The 15,069-nt window shown below is 39.9% G+C and overlaps 1 protein-coding gene across 1 annotated transcript in view; it reads left to right on the forward strand.

Moving 5' to 3' along the window:
* EIF1AX (eukaryotic translation initiation factor 1A X-linked) overlaps positions 1-8,660 on the forward strand; it is a 9,793-nt gene extending 1,133 nt beyond the window's left edge. The window contains exons 3-8 of the mRNA XM_031061200.1: positions 571-723; positions 2,333-2,436; positions 3,789-3,839; positions 5,146-5,227; positions 5,335-5,426; positions 6,981-8,660. Coding sequence (XP_030917060.1) covers positions 571-723; positions 2,333-2,436; positions 3,789-3,839; positions 5,146-5,227; positions 5,335-5,426; positions 6,981-6,986 — 488 coding nt within the window. The 3' untranslated portion in view covers positions 6,987-8,660. The remainder of the gene's footprint in view (positions 1-570; positions 724-2,332; positions 2,437-3,788; positions 3,840-5,145; positions 5,228-5,334; positions 5,427-6,980) is intronic.
* The last annotated feature ends 6,409 nt before the right edge of the window (positions 8,661-15,069 follow it).

A 15,069-nucleotide genomic window follows, 5' to 3' on the forward strand; every position in this document is an offset into this window, starting at 1 on the left:
GAGCGGCCCTGCCGAGGAGGCGGCCGGGCCCCTCCGTGCCCTCGCCGGGCAGCGCTGCTGCCGCTTCCCTTCTTTCGTACTCCGGAAAGGAAACGCAGAAGCCGTGAGGGAAAGGGAGCAGCAGATTTTAACAGCGGGGCAAGTATGAGCTGCTCTTATGCTCTTCGTGAAGAGCATCTAATCCTGTTGCCACGTGTGTGCCTTTTAAAAAGGGCAGCTTCACTCGGAGGGTAAGCTTCCTCTTGAGTATTTCAGGGATTTCGGCAGCACAGTTACTGAAGTTATTCATCTGCTCTTGAAGATTACGTGTATCGGGTATCTCGCCGTTATTTTTGAGGTATTTGGTAGCAGGGATCACAGAAACTGAAAATGGCCATCTTGTGAAAATCATTTTGAAGGTTGCTGTCACTCCAGAGCAACCAGGACAGCTTAAACAATGGAGAGTCTAATGTTTAATTACTTTGTTACTACCCAGATAAAAATTTAGACTTAAAAGTAAGCAAAAAATCTAGATCTGGGTGGGATACTTAAAATTGCCATATAGAGTGCAAGCATAAAAATCTCCATAAGTCTGGCTTTTTTCACTCATTGTATCCAGAGACAGTAACACCTGCTTTTTACTTCTCCCACTTAATTTAGGCAAAGGAGGTAAAAACAGGCGACGAGGTAAGAATGAGAATGAATCAGAAAAAAGAGAACTGGTCTTCAAAGAAGATGGGCAAGGTGAGTTTTTAACTATAGTATGGCAATGTCATTGTTTTCAGTCACATACTGTGACAGAATAGAGAGAGGTATTCTTATTGGGGTTGTGTTTGAATTCCAAATGACATATTGAATGTAAGAGAAAGATAGTAGGAAAAGGGGAATTTCCAATATCATCACTGGTTAAGAATGACATTTTCCTCTGCTTGAGCTTAGTGCATGCTCTATGTAAAACAGTACTTAAACATTTCCTAGAAACCTCTGGATAGCTTTGTGTGAGGGTCTGTGAGCAGCTGGCTTAGCAGATGTGGTTCAATTTTGCCAGTAATTGTCCCTGGGATGCACAGTCCCACTTTCTGTTCTGTATGGACTCTAACATCTCTTGGACCCTTCACTGAGCTCCCTGAAGTCACTGCTGTGGCAGAGCAGCTCATCTCACTGTTCTGTCCCCTGTTGGTTTGGTTCAGTTGGTTCCTGGGCTGAAGTCTGGCAGTTATTAAAGCAGGAGCAGTAAGTAGGGTGCTGTCAGGTGAAGTAAGGCACAGGAGAGTTCATGGGGGATGACTGGGATTCCCATCTGCCCTGCCTTTGGTGACAGTGAGCTCACCTCCCTTTCAGCTCGCCCTGCCTTGTGTGTCACACTCTGGTGATTGCTCACATAATGTGAGTGCTTTCCTAGTAACCAATTAATCAGTTGGTTTGTTAGAAATATGGGAAGGGTACTGATTTAAATCACTGTAGAAGTGCCACTGAACAAATTTCTGGTATTTTGTATTGGTTGTTAGCAGAAAAGGAGTTTATTTTTATGTACATCTGAAACTTATGATCCTTTACATTTCCCAAGTAAAATCTATTTAATGAAACATTATTCTCAGTTAAGAACAGTCTCCTGGTTTATTGGACTGTCTAATTTGTCTGAAGTTCTCCAGTATGTGATTTTTTTGTAGCTTGGTGAGGGAGAAGATGAAATACAAGGTGAAGAGATGAGGGTGGGGTTAGAGAGGTGCTTCACAGACCTCAGCTGAAGTCTGCTGTTCGCCTTGCAGACAGTGTCTGATAAGGGTTCTGTCCTTTCAAGGACAGAGGGGTGTTGTCCACAGAGCCTCTGCAAGAGGGATTCAGAGTCTCAGTGGGTGGCTGTACAGGGCACGCAGCTTTCTCCTGCCTCAGTGACAGCACTGAGGTGTTGTCCTTTAAAAGAGGTGCTGTGATGTTGTCATATACTTAAATACTTTGAGTGTGACACAGTAGCTCTGAGATTTTCTGTAGCAAACATTTGAGAGGGAACAAAAGGGTGGATGCAACCAAGCAAGAGTAGTATTTGAAAATGTTACTGTCAACAGTGATACTAAACTGTGATACATTCAGCAGCCTGTGTGGGTGCTTGAAGCTCCTGTCAGCAGTTCATGTTTGATAAAATATTACAGCAGATTTTCCACTGGGTTACAGTGGAAAAGTTATTGGTTGTGTCTTGAAGCTAGGTTTGCTCAGAAGTTTTGCTCTGTGGCACTCTGGGACATGACTTAGTGGTGGACTTAACTGTGCTGGGTTAATGGTTGTACTTGTTGATCCTAAAGATCTTTTCCAGCCTAAATGATTCTGTGTTTCCATATGTTACCCTCTCTTTCAGAATATGCCCAGGTGATCAAGATGTTAGGCAATGGAAGACTGGAGGCATTATGTTTTGATGGTGTGAAGAGGTTATGTCACATTAGAGGGAAGCTAAGAAAAAAGGTAATTCTGAAGCATTGCAATAGGAAACAGTGATGTTATGCATGATGTGTAATTGTAAAAATTTATATATGTAGCTTGTTACAAAAACAAATATTTCTACTGCACTTAATATTTTAAACTACTTTTTTTGCTAGTAAACTGGCCTGTCCTTCTGTTTCCATTGCTGGCACAAGAATAGGCAGTTTTTGGCTCTTGGGTGAAGCTCTCAGTTGAAGGGCTGCCTTTCCATTTGCATTTTTCAGGGGAAGGTTTGTTCAACTGCTTATGAAATACAAGCTTTTCATATTCTAGAAAATTATATATATATAAAATAATAAAAATCTCCCTAATTGCAGATGGGGAGCTTGGTGACTAGAAAACACACTTCCAATTCCATTGTTTCATTGTCCACTTCATCAGTTCCCAAAATATTTCTGTTGGAAGCTAGTCTGCAAAGATTTGTGCCTTCAGGGATGTCAGGTGTAAATGTTTGCATTCTTAACTTTGCCATCTTCAGATGGTGTCCCCTCTGGCCCTAGTTAGGTGTTACATCTTCCTGTCCTCTGCTGGTGTATGGTAAGGAGGAGGTCCCTCAGTCTGTTTCCAATGAAAGCAGTGACATTCACTGTCTTCATTCTGGATTGTTCCATTTTTTGGACAGCACTGAGTGCATGTGTCTTGGGATCAGTGTAAGCAGTGCTATAGTTGCCTGCAAGAAACTGTTAAAGGTAGTGGAGAATATACATAAATAAACACTAAGTGCTGCAGAATTAATTTCTTGCACAAAAAGCACCACTTATCTATTCCTTATGTTTAAAAGAAAGGAAATTCCAACTGAAATTAGTTCAGTCTCAAAAAAAATCAAGTAGATGTGGGATAGAACTCACATAGAAGTTCCCTGTGCATTTAAAAGCATATTCTCTTCTGCAGATTTCTGGTTAACCTAGTTTCTAGAAACAACTCAGTACATTTTCTTATGCTCTTCACTGTTCTTGTCCATCACCCCCTTCATCGGGTTTTTCTTTAATTTTTGCCCTTGAGGAGCTCAGTTCACAGAGTTCATGACTGGTGCCTTGGTGTATTCCTTCTGTTTTCTCAGATGTTAAGGCTTAGTAAACACCCTGTTGGATAGAAGCTCTTCAGAGAATTTTGATTACCCTGTAATAGCTCCATAACATGTAAAAATAACTGTGTATTTATGACCTTGGATTTGCTGTTAAAACATTAAATTGGATATTTCTCGCATGCTGGTTAGAAAATGAAGGTGGTGGCTGTAGTGAAAGGTTTGTCTCTCTGTAAATCTAAATGTGCAGTTTTGTTCATGTGTTATACAACAGAAGTTGAATTTTTGTAACACTTGTTTTCTCCTTCAGGTCTGGATAAATACATCTGATATTATATTGATTGGCTTAAGAGACTACCAGGTAAAAATTCAGTATAATATGCCACTATAAGGAGCATCTTACAAGTGTATTTACTATTAAATTGCAGCAGGTGTTGTGAGGAAATTCCTGTCTAACTTTGCATTTGTATTTAGTTACGCTAAATCATGATTTTTAGTTTCCTTGTACTACAGGAAGATTGTAATGAGTAGACAAATTCTGGTTTGACTTGTTCTTTTAAATTGCACCCTGAGACTTTGTGAGTGATGATGCTTATTGTCATCAAGCTTGACCTGTTTTTTTTCCAGATGTAGCTGTTTGGTCCTTGCATCCTGTGGTACAAAATGAGATGGAGTCAAGTGCCAAACATTTTATTGTGATAATTAGAATTGTTGGTAATCAGAATTTTGGGTCCTTGATGTTTAGGCTTGTACCTTAAGAGGGAAATTAATCAGTAATTAGTTTGTGCTAAAATTTCCAAAAATGAAGTGGCGTAACTTTACATAATACAAGCAGTAATGGGAAGCAGTTGTCAGGTTTTCATAAGGCGAATGCCTTTCATGAATGTTAGTGTTGTCAGCAGTTGTTGAAGATAGATTCTGCTTCTGAAATGTGCATTAGGTTTATCAAACCTTGAAGATACTGTCACTTACTGTATATAATAAAGTACATAAAACTAGGAATTTTTTGGTTTTGACTTTGCCAGGGGAAATATAGGTTGGATAGTAGGAAGAAGTTTTTTACAGAAGGAGTGATAAAGTACTGGAATGGCCTGCCCAGAGAGGTGGTGGAGTCACCATCCCTGGATGTGTTTAAAAAAAAACTGGATGTGGCGCTTGGTGCCATGGGTTGGTTGAGGTGTTAAGGCTGGGTTGGACTCAATGAGTCTCTTTAAGGTCTCTTCCAGTCTAATGATTCTGTGATTCCTGAGTGACCTCAACACCTCACTATGTGTGTTGTCTGAAGAAAGGTTAATTTCAAAGGCATGAAACTGAGTTTGTCAAGTTGTTGAATACTCAACATTTCTCATTTGTCTCAAACTCTCTTTTGTCTTGTTGCCCAGGGAAGTTGTGGATGCCCCATCCCTGGCAGTGTTCAATGCCAGATTGAGTGCCCTGGTCTAGTGGAAGGTGTCCCTGCCCATGGCAGGAGGTTGGAAGTAGATGATCTTTAAGGTCCCTTCCAATCCAAACCATTCCATGAATCTATAAATTACTTGCAATTGGAGATAGTTAAGTTGTCACTCAGAAGAAGTGAAAATACTCCAATGTGTTTACTGTCTGCTGAGGTTAATAGTTTTATTTTTCCATCATAGATGACTAATACATTCTAATAAATTCTTATTTAGGATAACAAGGCTGATGTTATTCTAAAATACAATGCAGATGAAGCCAGAAGCCTGAAAGCATATGGGGAGCTTCCAGAACATGGTAAGAATCTTTTCACTTCAAATTGGAAGTTCACGTTGGATAAGAATGCTCAGTCTGTCTTGGCACAGTGTGAGTGCGCTCCTTAACTTCTCCAAATTCCTTCATAGCTAAAATCAATGAAACAGACACATTTGGTCCTGGAGATGATGATGAAATCCAGTTTGATGATATTGGAGATGATGATGAAGATATTGATGATGTAAGTAGTAAATGTGTGTTTTTATCATATGCTTGAAGCTCTCATCTGTGGCATTAAGCTGTTGTTAGTTCTACAGCAAGGAATACATGGATGGTCAGGATAGCTTTGCTCCTCAGGGACTGCCTCAGGAAATGGTGTGGTGCATTCATGTGCCAGCTTTCTGTCCTCTCTCCTGTCCTACAGCCATTCCTGTGCTGGTCTCTAAACACATGGAACATTTGGTGTCACTGCTAAAACACACGCAGAGAGCAGTCTGAAGGTGCCTAAAAGAAAATCAGTTGTTTGACACCCCCAGTTCCTCTAGGTTTAACAGCTTTGCTGTCCCACCAGAACTGCAGCAATAATTAAGGAATTTGGTTTTTAAAAAACAAGGGTTTAAGTCTCCATTTTTGTTTACATCAAAACTCCAAAAAGCAGCATCCTAGTAGTTTTTCTAAAGTTAACCATAATCTTGACTGTCACAGTCACTTGTGTTACTGCTAACCACTAAACTGTAATAATTGGTCATGCACACTCTGAAATTATAGTAGTAAAACTGTTATAATTCAAATTTTATAGTAAATTGCAGAAGTAGTATCTGCTGTGCAATGTTTTCTAAGTTGATGCACTTAATTTACAGCTGAGAGATGAATGTGTGCAGGGTCAGCTGGCTCAGAGGATAAGTAGTAACTTACTGAGCCAGTGAGTTAACTTAATTGGATAGACTGCTCTAAGAATACTATTATGCTTTAATTCTTCATCTTTTTAGTCCTCTCTCTGAGTTGATAATATGACTAATTCTTTTAAAATGCTTCTATTATTCTGACTTTTTTGAGGTTATCAATATATGATTCATTAGATCAAGTATTTTAAAAATATCAAAATGCTGAAGAATTTTTCTTCAGACTTTTGAAAATTTCACTTTGGGCCTGTCATTGGTTGAGCTTACTGAAGATTTAGCTCATTGAAGCTAGAAAAACTAGTACTGCATGCTTTTATTAATGAGGCTATTGTAAGACATCAAAGAGATAAGTAGCTGTTGGACAAATTTGGAAACTAATGGATCTATGTGTGGGGTTAAGTGAGAAGCTATGATTGTTCTTAAGCTTTTGTCAGCTCTTCAATAAAATATTAATATCATGCTTTAAGAAGGTAAAAGATGTAAAGAAAAGATGTGAGTAACCTCTCTGAGGATCACTGTCATATATCTGGAACGAAGTGCAGTTTCCAAGGTCATTGTTAACAGGAGGAACTTGGTGGATCCTTTCCTTTGGTTTTATTTGTGAGAACCATGGGCTAATTGATGGCTGTTCTAGTGATGTATAATTGTATTGCAGGTGCTGTGGTTATGCAGAATTGCTCACCTGCATGACCATAGTATTGTCACAGGGCTGGTGGGGACAAAAGCAGGGAGCAATTGTTCATGTGTGAAGAAAACAGGGTATGAGCTGAAGCAAAATAGGACTGTGCTAAGTTCAGGAAGTCTCCTGTTGAACTGTAAAAATAACTTTTAAAAAGTTATTGATGAAAAATACACTTGGATGAAATACATGGTGTGGTGTTTTTGCTTTTCAGATCTAATTTGGAGCAGAGGTTTACATTCCAACTTTTTTCCTCCAAGGATTGTTCTACATTGATACTTCAATTATTTCTTGGGTGACGTCCCTTACTTTTAAGAAGACTGAAAATTCTCAGTAAAGAGTGTAGTTTGTTACATCAAAAGGATTTATTTTCAATGTTTGTTTTAAAGTATTTATATTTCTTTAGAAATGGATAACGCTGGATTATCACAAAGGTTCAATGACATGCCACAAATATTTTGTCTCTTCACCAATTAGAGCTTTTATCTCTGGATGTAAGTGAGATACAGTGACATGGGCTGTAAAAGACTGCATTCTTCCCTCTTCTGCTTTCATCACTACAATTCCAGTTAAACTTGTATTTTGAAATAAAAATTGTTTACCCTGTAATTATCATGGATTTTGATTAAAGGCAAATAACCCAGTTCAGATTAGTATCAAATCATACTATGCAGTGTCTGTCCTTATACCCTTGCCTTGATGTTAACTTTAAAAAAGATTTTGATAATATAAGAGGAAGGCAGAAATCTGCATTTAAACTCACAATGCATGATGAATCTGCTTTTCATGTCTAGTAGCATGCTGCTATTTTTATACTGATTTTGATAATTAAAAACACTCATTATTTCAAAGATGTCAATTTTCCATGGTGGAGGGAGGGATGAGGGAGGAGTAAGGATGAACAGTGAGCAGCATCTCAAATTTGCAATTTTTTGGAAACTGCAGTGGCCGAGCTGCAGCTGCAGGCAATGAACATTGGGTGGCACCCGACTGAATAGGGAGACACAAATGCAAAGCCTTCACAGTGGGGTTTGTACTGAAAAATGCATAAAATAGGTTTTCCCCAAAGTAAATGCTTAACATTCTTGATATGTTAAACATGTAGAATATTTTTACATTATATAAAAGGTTATGTTAAGAGTAGAGTTTTATTTTAATCTGAAATTCCATACATTGTAAGGTGCAACATAAAAGCTTATGTGAACTTTGAGTAACAATATAAATAAGAAAATAAGTTTGTGTCAAAAGTAGAAAGAATCTTCTCATCCAGAATAAATCAATGAAAAAGACTACTGGAAAGATTCTTGTCCACCTTCAGACTGGAGGAGTCAGTTGAGAAACTGAATAAAGACTAACATCATCATGCAAATATTATTTTGTGGTAGCCTTAGTGTCTTTGTCTTTAATAATAATGTATTTAACAACTCTGAAACAGGTTAATGAAAAAATTCCTTTTGTGCCATAAAGATCTGATTCTTGACACTTGTATTCCTTATACAGTCTTTTTGGTATGATGTAAAGTGACTACCCCAATAGATAAAAACAAAATGGCTTTAAGTACAGAGTGGCCTCTTTGCTTTATATGTATTTTTAAGGAGATTTAAACATCTAAAGCTTGTGTAAAAATGTCTTCTCTTTTACTTTTTCCTTCATTATGGTGTCTATTTTCCTTACATGGATCAGGTACCCTGCTCTAGGAAGAGCATTTTCTTAGTATTAAGTAATTATTTAATGGATTTTAACTATTTGTTGTAAAAACTTTGGTAAGTATTGAGGGAAAGATACTACCAGTACAGAATTCTTACTCAACTGATCTTAAATGTATCAATTTACTGTCTTTGTATGTCTGTAAGTTTCAATTGTGAAGGAACATAAATGATGTAATGTTTCAGAATAAGGTTTATAAATCACTCCTGAGTTCATTGGTTTCCTCATTGAATTCAGCAGGCTAAGCAGCTCTGAAAATGGTTAAAAGCTCTCAAAGTTATTGAGATGTGACCTTTCAGTTGTACTGGCAGGAAGGTTAGTGATTAAAGTGCAGAAAATGTGTACTGAAGATTCAGGTATTATGGGAACTGTACTTGCCAACCTGATCTTCTGTATGTGAAATGTAAATGCACGGTCAGGGCTAAGGGGAAACACAGGGAAGCACTCCCTGCTGCTGGAGGGAGCCTGCAGTTCTGAGTGTAACACAGGCTTCAGCTGTGGGTCAGAGATGGAGCTGTTCCCGTCAGAATCAGTTCTGGTTTGTCCTGAGGTTCCTTCCAGTCTTCATTGCTCCCAGGTTCATGTCTGGCTTTACCTAAACTGTGGATTTTAAGGAATTTTCTTAATTAACTATTAATTTCTTCTTAGTGCGCCAGCTTAACACCCTTAGGTTTCTATTCATAAGCTGGGCTGTATTGCCTTTGTGAGTATCCCTTGGTCACCTTGTTTCTGTCCTCTGCTCAGGCTCCCTTCGCAGTCCAATCTAGGCAGCTTGATATCATTCCTATTGCCTTTTTTTCCTTTGGGGCTGGAAAAACAGCTTGCACAAGAAGCTGGCTTTCTCTTGTCTCCGTTCAGAGAACAGTGGTAGAAGAGCAGCTGCCAGCTAGAGCATTGCAAGGTTGCTGACTCCAAAGCTGTGAAAGGCCTTCCATCTGTAAAAGTATTTCCTAGATAAATTTTTAATTATTCTTGTGTGAGAATTGCAGCTGGCTTTTTCCCTAGAGTGCAGAATTGAAAGCAGGGATGCAAAAAGTATTCTCCCACAGCTAAAATACAAACTTTGTGTTCTCACTTCAAGGTTTTTGCTGTGATTAACATTTTGAGAAATTATTTTTGTCCATTGTTCCAAATCTTGTCTCTTCACCTTACAACAGGGTCAACTGTACATTTGCTTGGAGAGTCCTAATGCTGTTCCACCCTAATCCTCAGATACAATCCAGACACAGCAGCTGAAAAAAGTGTAGAGAAACAGCCTCTCGTTCCCTTCTCAAGAGGAGGAGCTGCTAACCATGGCTGCTGAGCTCTGTGCCATTTTTTGTTACTGCTGATAGGTGGTGTCTTGGCTGTGCCCTGCGTGTGCCAGCATGCACGTCTGAGGTGCTGTGTGCTCGTGCCATGCAGATATGTGATACAGGCCATAAATCTCATATATATGGTACCATATTGTACACACACACTCTGAAATCAGTGTACAGATAGAACCTGCAGAGGTTAGGCTGGCACAGGGGTTGCTTTGTCCCCTGGCTGATGTCCATGGATGACGGTGAGCTGATGACCAAGGCTGGCTGGTTGCTCTGGGTGGTATCTGGCCACACTCCACAGGTTTTTCATGATGAACTGGTAGGACTGGTGGCATCTCTGAGTGTGAAATAATGCTGGGACTGCTGCTTCCTGAGACCCTCTGGCCATAAGGTAAGTCCTGCTCTCAGGTGAATTGGGGTGTCAACTGTTTGTGCAGTTGAGCAAGCTCCAATCTAATCCATAATTATTTGCTGTTACTAGATATGAATATCAGGGGACTTGAGTTTCCCTGTGGTTGGTTCCCTGGAGGTCTCAAACCCAGCTTTTCATCTGTGGACACTGTGCTATCCTACAGGCAGGTTGACTGCTTCATAGAAGAAGACTTAAAATGAAGTGTAGCTTTTTGGAAGATGTGTGGGAAGAGGGGAACATTATCTGAAATAATGTTGTTCTAGTGTGAGTGCAGCTTTATTTGTCCCTTTAAACTTGAGGCCCATGGCTGGCTTTTCTGCAGGTAGCTGTTGGCAATGCTTTCTCATTTTGTTGCAAAAACAAGTCTTCAGATTTTACTTCTTGGGCTGTGATTGCCCTTCCTTTTGGAGAAGGAGAGAGAAGTAAGGGAGGATGCCTTGGCTTCATTACATTTTTAATCACAGCAAGCAGGAGTCAGAGTTGCCATTGATTAATTCATGTTATAGCTTGTGCTCTCTTGCCCATCAGATTGAATGCCAGAGCTCAACATTGTGATTATAAAATGCAATCACAACCAAATAAAGAGGCAAAGTGAAAACTGTGAGTACCTTTATTTAGTAATTGCAGATAGTTTAGTGGGACAAAAATTACTTTCAAAAAATGTACAGATGAGACTGTTCTTCATTTTTTTCTATGTAGAGAGGACACTTGCACAGCAGTTTTATTTATATCCAGGCTGCCAGCTCAAGGAAGGAAAGCTTCAGCAGAATCTGACAGAGACTTGGGGCCTCTTACTGCATCATTTACTTAGCAGTAAATTCTCTTTTGCAGCCCTCTCACTGAGTTTTGTAGGCATTCATTTTTCCCTCTTGCAAAAGTGGGTGGCTTCTTGTTGTGTGTCTAGGCTGTGGTGGTGTAGGAGTCTGTTCTGTGGTCACCAGCACCTGTATTCCTCAATCAGCCCTACTCTTCATTATGGTTAAATTAATGAATTTTATTCCCAGTTGAGGAAGATGATCAGCTAAATGCCTTTGTGTGCTTGGCCTCTGGAGGGAGCAGACAAACAAAAAACCAAACAGAGCTTGACATACAGGAGGCAAGCAGGGTGCCACAGCATCTGCAGGAAGTTTCTATTCCTGGCTTTCAGAGACTCTGAGGTGCCCATATCTGCAGTAAGTATTGCCAGCAATGAAAATATTTTTTAGGGTTTTCAAAGTAGGTCACCTTCTTCCTAGAGGAGGAGCTGTTTGAAGCACATTAGTATGGGCTTAGGTGCACCTCTGGCACTGGCAGCAGCACACAATGGACACTGCTGTTGGTAGCTGGAGTAAATACAGCCAAGAGCAGAAGGATCCCTGTGGGAAACCCAGGACTGGGTAGGTTACATGTGTTCCACTATCAGTGGTGCTGGCTGTCAGGGAGGATTCAGCCTTGTGACAGGTCCTCAAGACAGTGACAGGACCCTGTGGGGACTGTGTTTAGCCTCAGTGCTTGGAGCGCAAAGCCAAGTGCTGCACAGGGCTTGAGGAAACAGCTTCTGACTTACAAGACTTTGAAACTAAGTGTAGTAGACAGTGGTGGAGGCTGGAGAAAGGAGCATTAATGAGGTTTCTGAGAAAACCTCGACAAAAGACAGTTTTAGTCTTTTGCTGCCTGACCCAGTAGAAAGATCCACCCTGCTCATGAAGATGTATAGAGAAACTACAGTGATTAAAGCTGTAGTCTTGAAGACTTGTCAAGAAGCCCAAGACCCTGAAAAGGTTTGGAAGACCTTGCTGCCTTTTTACCCACTGGACAGCGACTATCCCAACTTGCCTTGCCAGGTTGCTCTGGAATACATTGGGGTGTTAATAATGAGCTGTTGCAGCAGTGGCTGACCAGAGGAGTCTTGCAGCAGCTCTGACACAGGGACCTTTTTGTCTTGAACAAGTGACAATATGCAGCTAGATCATAAGCTTTGCTGAAAATGGCAGAAGTAGCCAATGCTAAGTAACTGTGTGATGGAATATACAGAGATGGATATTCAGATCTGATTCTGGCAGCCCTGTTAGTTGAAAGCATCTTTAAAAATGTCCTAAGAGTCATTGGTACCTTGTCCAGTGATACTGTATTCCTCTTGAGGGACTGGGTCCCAAGGATGGGCCCCTGTATCTCACTGTGGCTGTCAGCTGCATCCCCTTAATAGCAGCTTGTACAAATTCCAGCCTGGTAATGTATCTGGATTGCTGCTGTTAACCAGAGTATGGGTGAGTGAGCAGAAACCTCTTCCCAAAACAGGGCACCGATTTCACAAAGGTTGGAAATGTGCAACAGCCTAGGGACTGTTTCATTAGAAGTGTGGCTGTGCCGCCTGTAAGTGGAACAAACACTGTAACTGGTGTATTGTTATCCTGGCAGTGACTAGTGAAACAGCTGCTGAAAAGTGGAAAACGCTTGTGCTTTTTTGTATTAAATTGTGCTTTAATCCTCAACTACTCCCTACTTTCTGGCCTCTCTCCCCAGTTTGAATTGATGCTATCATATTGCCAGGTCTATGCTTTGTCCACAAATGTAGAAAGAATGATCTCAGGCTTCATGAAAGGTTTTAAACTAAACAGATGTAACGCTACTGTTTAGGACCACAAAAGTCTAGGTTATCTGCAATATTTAGTATAGGATAATACAGAAAATAATGTATGGTTACAAAAAAAGAGAACATAATATAGCCAATAGCTGATTGTGTTTACAGGCAGTTTAGGTTAACATATCAATAGTTACATAAGCAAGTGTTGGAGAATCAAAGAACACTGTGTGTTTTCTGAAAAAATCAAAAATCAACGTGTGTCTGGTCTAGGACATGGGGAGGCATTTAGAGGAAACAGCTTAAGTGCCAAGTAGCCAATAACTTTATATTGAGAAGACAGCATGAATGTTTCTGATTACTTGCATAGATTGACATCTAAATCAATTACAAAAAATAACAGGGGAAAGGGAGGGGTGTATGACACCTAATGGCTTCCTTCTTTATTACCCAAGCCTTCCTTATTAATGGTTTTCAAAATATTATTTACTCTTGAACAGGTTTTGGGGATTTGTTTTGATGAGTGCATGCCTAAAGAGGGTAATCTGTAAAACACTGAACTTTCCCCAAAAAAGAATTCTGAGAAACTTAAACTTTCAAGATAATTTGGGAGTTATCACTGATCCCTAGAACAAGCTGAAGAACACAGTATGTGAGGAGAAAATGAGATCCAGGGGAGATCTGTCAATCAAATTCAGATTAGGGGCTCCTGCCTGTTTACATATCTGTTAATATTTTTCACTTTAACAATAATGAATGCACCTAGTTTGCACAGCTGAAGTACTACATCCATATGATCTCTTCAGCAGATATTATTATATTATACTACTTATTATTTGATAGGAAGAAATCAGAAGCTGCAGAAACCGTTTCCTCTCTTGGGCTAAGCTGAATTAGCAGTAGCCTGGGAATCTTTGCAACAAATTTCCCCACTGTAATTCTTCTGCAGAAGTAGTCCTTTAATGATATTGAAGTTAGTTTTATGTTTATAAGAATAGAGTTGGTACTGACGACTTTAGGAAATTGGTATTTGTGTTACTCTTTTTCTCTGTGGTTGTGTTGGCAGAATAATATTGCATTGGCATAAATGACAGACAAAAAGATGTAACTAACATTTACCAAAACAGGAGAATTTCTGAAACTGTAAAAATTTTAACAATGATCACTGGCAAGACAATATTTTTGGATAAATGATCTTTAGGTCCTTCCCTGGTCAATACTCATTTGGAACCTCTGCCACAGTGTGTACAACACAACGGTTTGTGTAGCACAGCCTGAACCATCTCAGGGCAGTTTAGTTGTTTACTTACTTAAGAAAGCTTTTTTTTTTTTTTTTTTTTTATTTGCATTAATGCCAGCCAAGCTGAAGGAAAAATGCACTGGGAGATGAGAAGAGCAGTGGAGGTGCAGATAACTGTGTTCAGTGCTCACAGCTAGCTGTGAGCTGTTATAGTCTCTGGAGGCTTTGAGGAAATCCTGGCCTCTGGCAGCTGTTTGACTCACAGAATTGCTTAGGTTGGAAGGGACCCCTGGGGGTTGCAAGTCCAATGTTCTGTACAAAGCAGGTTGAGTTAGAGCAGGTTGCTCATGGCTTTGTCCTGTTGCCTTTTTAGGATTTTCAAGGTTGGAGGTTCCACAGCCTCTCTGGGAAATCTTTTCAGAGTTTGAAAACAAAAAACTTCCTTGCATCTCATTGGATTGTCTTGTGCCCTGGGTTGTGTCCGTTGCCTCTTGTTCACCAACAATAGGCAGCCAAGAGTCTGGCTCTCTCTTCCTCTCCACCTCAATTATGTAGCTGCAGAAAAGAGTAAGATTCCCCCTCATCATTCTTTTCTCTGGGCAGAGCAAGTCCAGATATATGAATGTCTCCCCAGTATCATGTGCTCCAGTTCCTTCAGGAATCTGCTGCTCATTTTTCTCATGTTGGGAAGCCCCAAAATGGACACAGTGCTTTGGATGCAGTGTCAGCATAACAGTGTTCTTCACTGCAGTCTGAACCAGGCATCTGGTGCATGATTTTTTGTACACTGCTGAGCTGTTGAAGCATTTGATCTGAATCACAAGATTAGAATTTGACTCCGAGGATCTGAGAACTCCTGACTCACCTCTCTGTTAGAGAAGGTAACTGAGCGATTGACTGAGAAGAAATGGAAAAATACAAACGGGAAGTATTGCATAAAACATGTAGAGGTTCTCTTTTTTCATTTGCTTTTTAAACTAGCTTTTACCTTCAGTACAATTAGAAGTGCCTGTAACTACTGAAAACTGCACCACAGACTGTGGTACTGGTTACTGTCATAACCATAGATAGATCTGAAAG

This window comes from Geospiza fortis, unplaced genomic scaffold (assembly GCF_000277835.1).
Source record: "Geospiza fortis unplaced genomic scaffold, GeoFor_1.0 scaffold285, whole genome shotgun sequence".
Lineage (NCBI taxonomy): Eukaryota > Metazoa > Chordata > Aves > Passeriformes > Thraupidae > Geospiza > Geospiza fortis.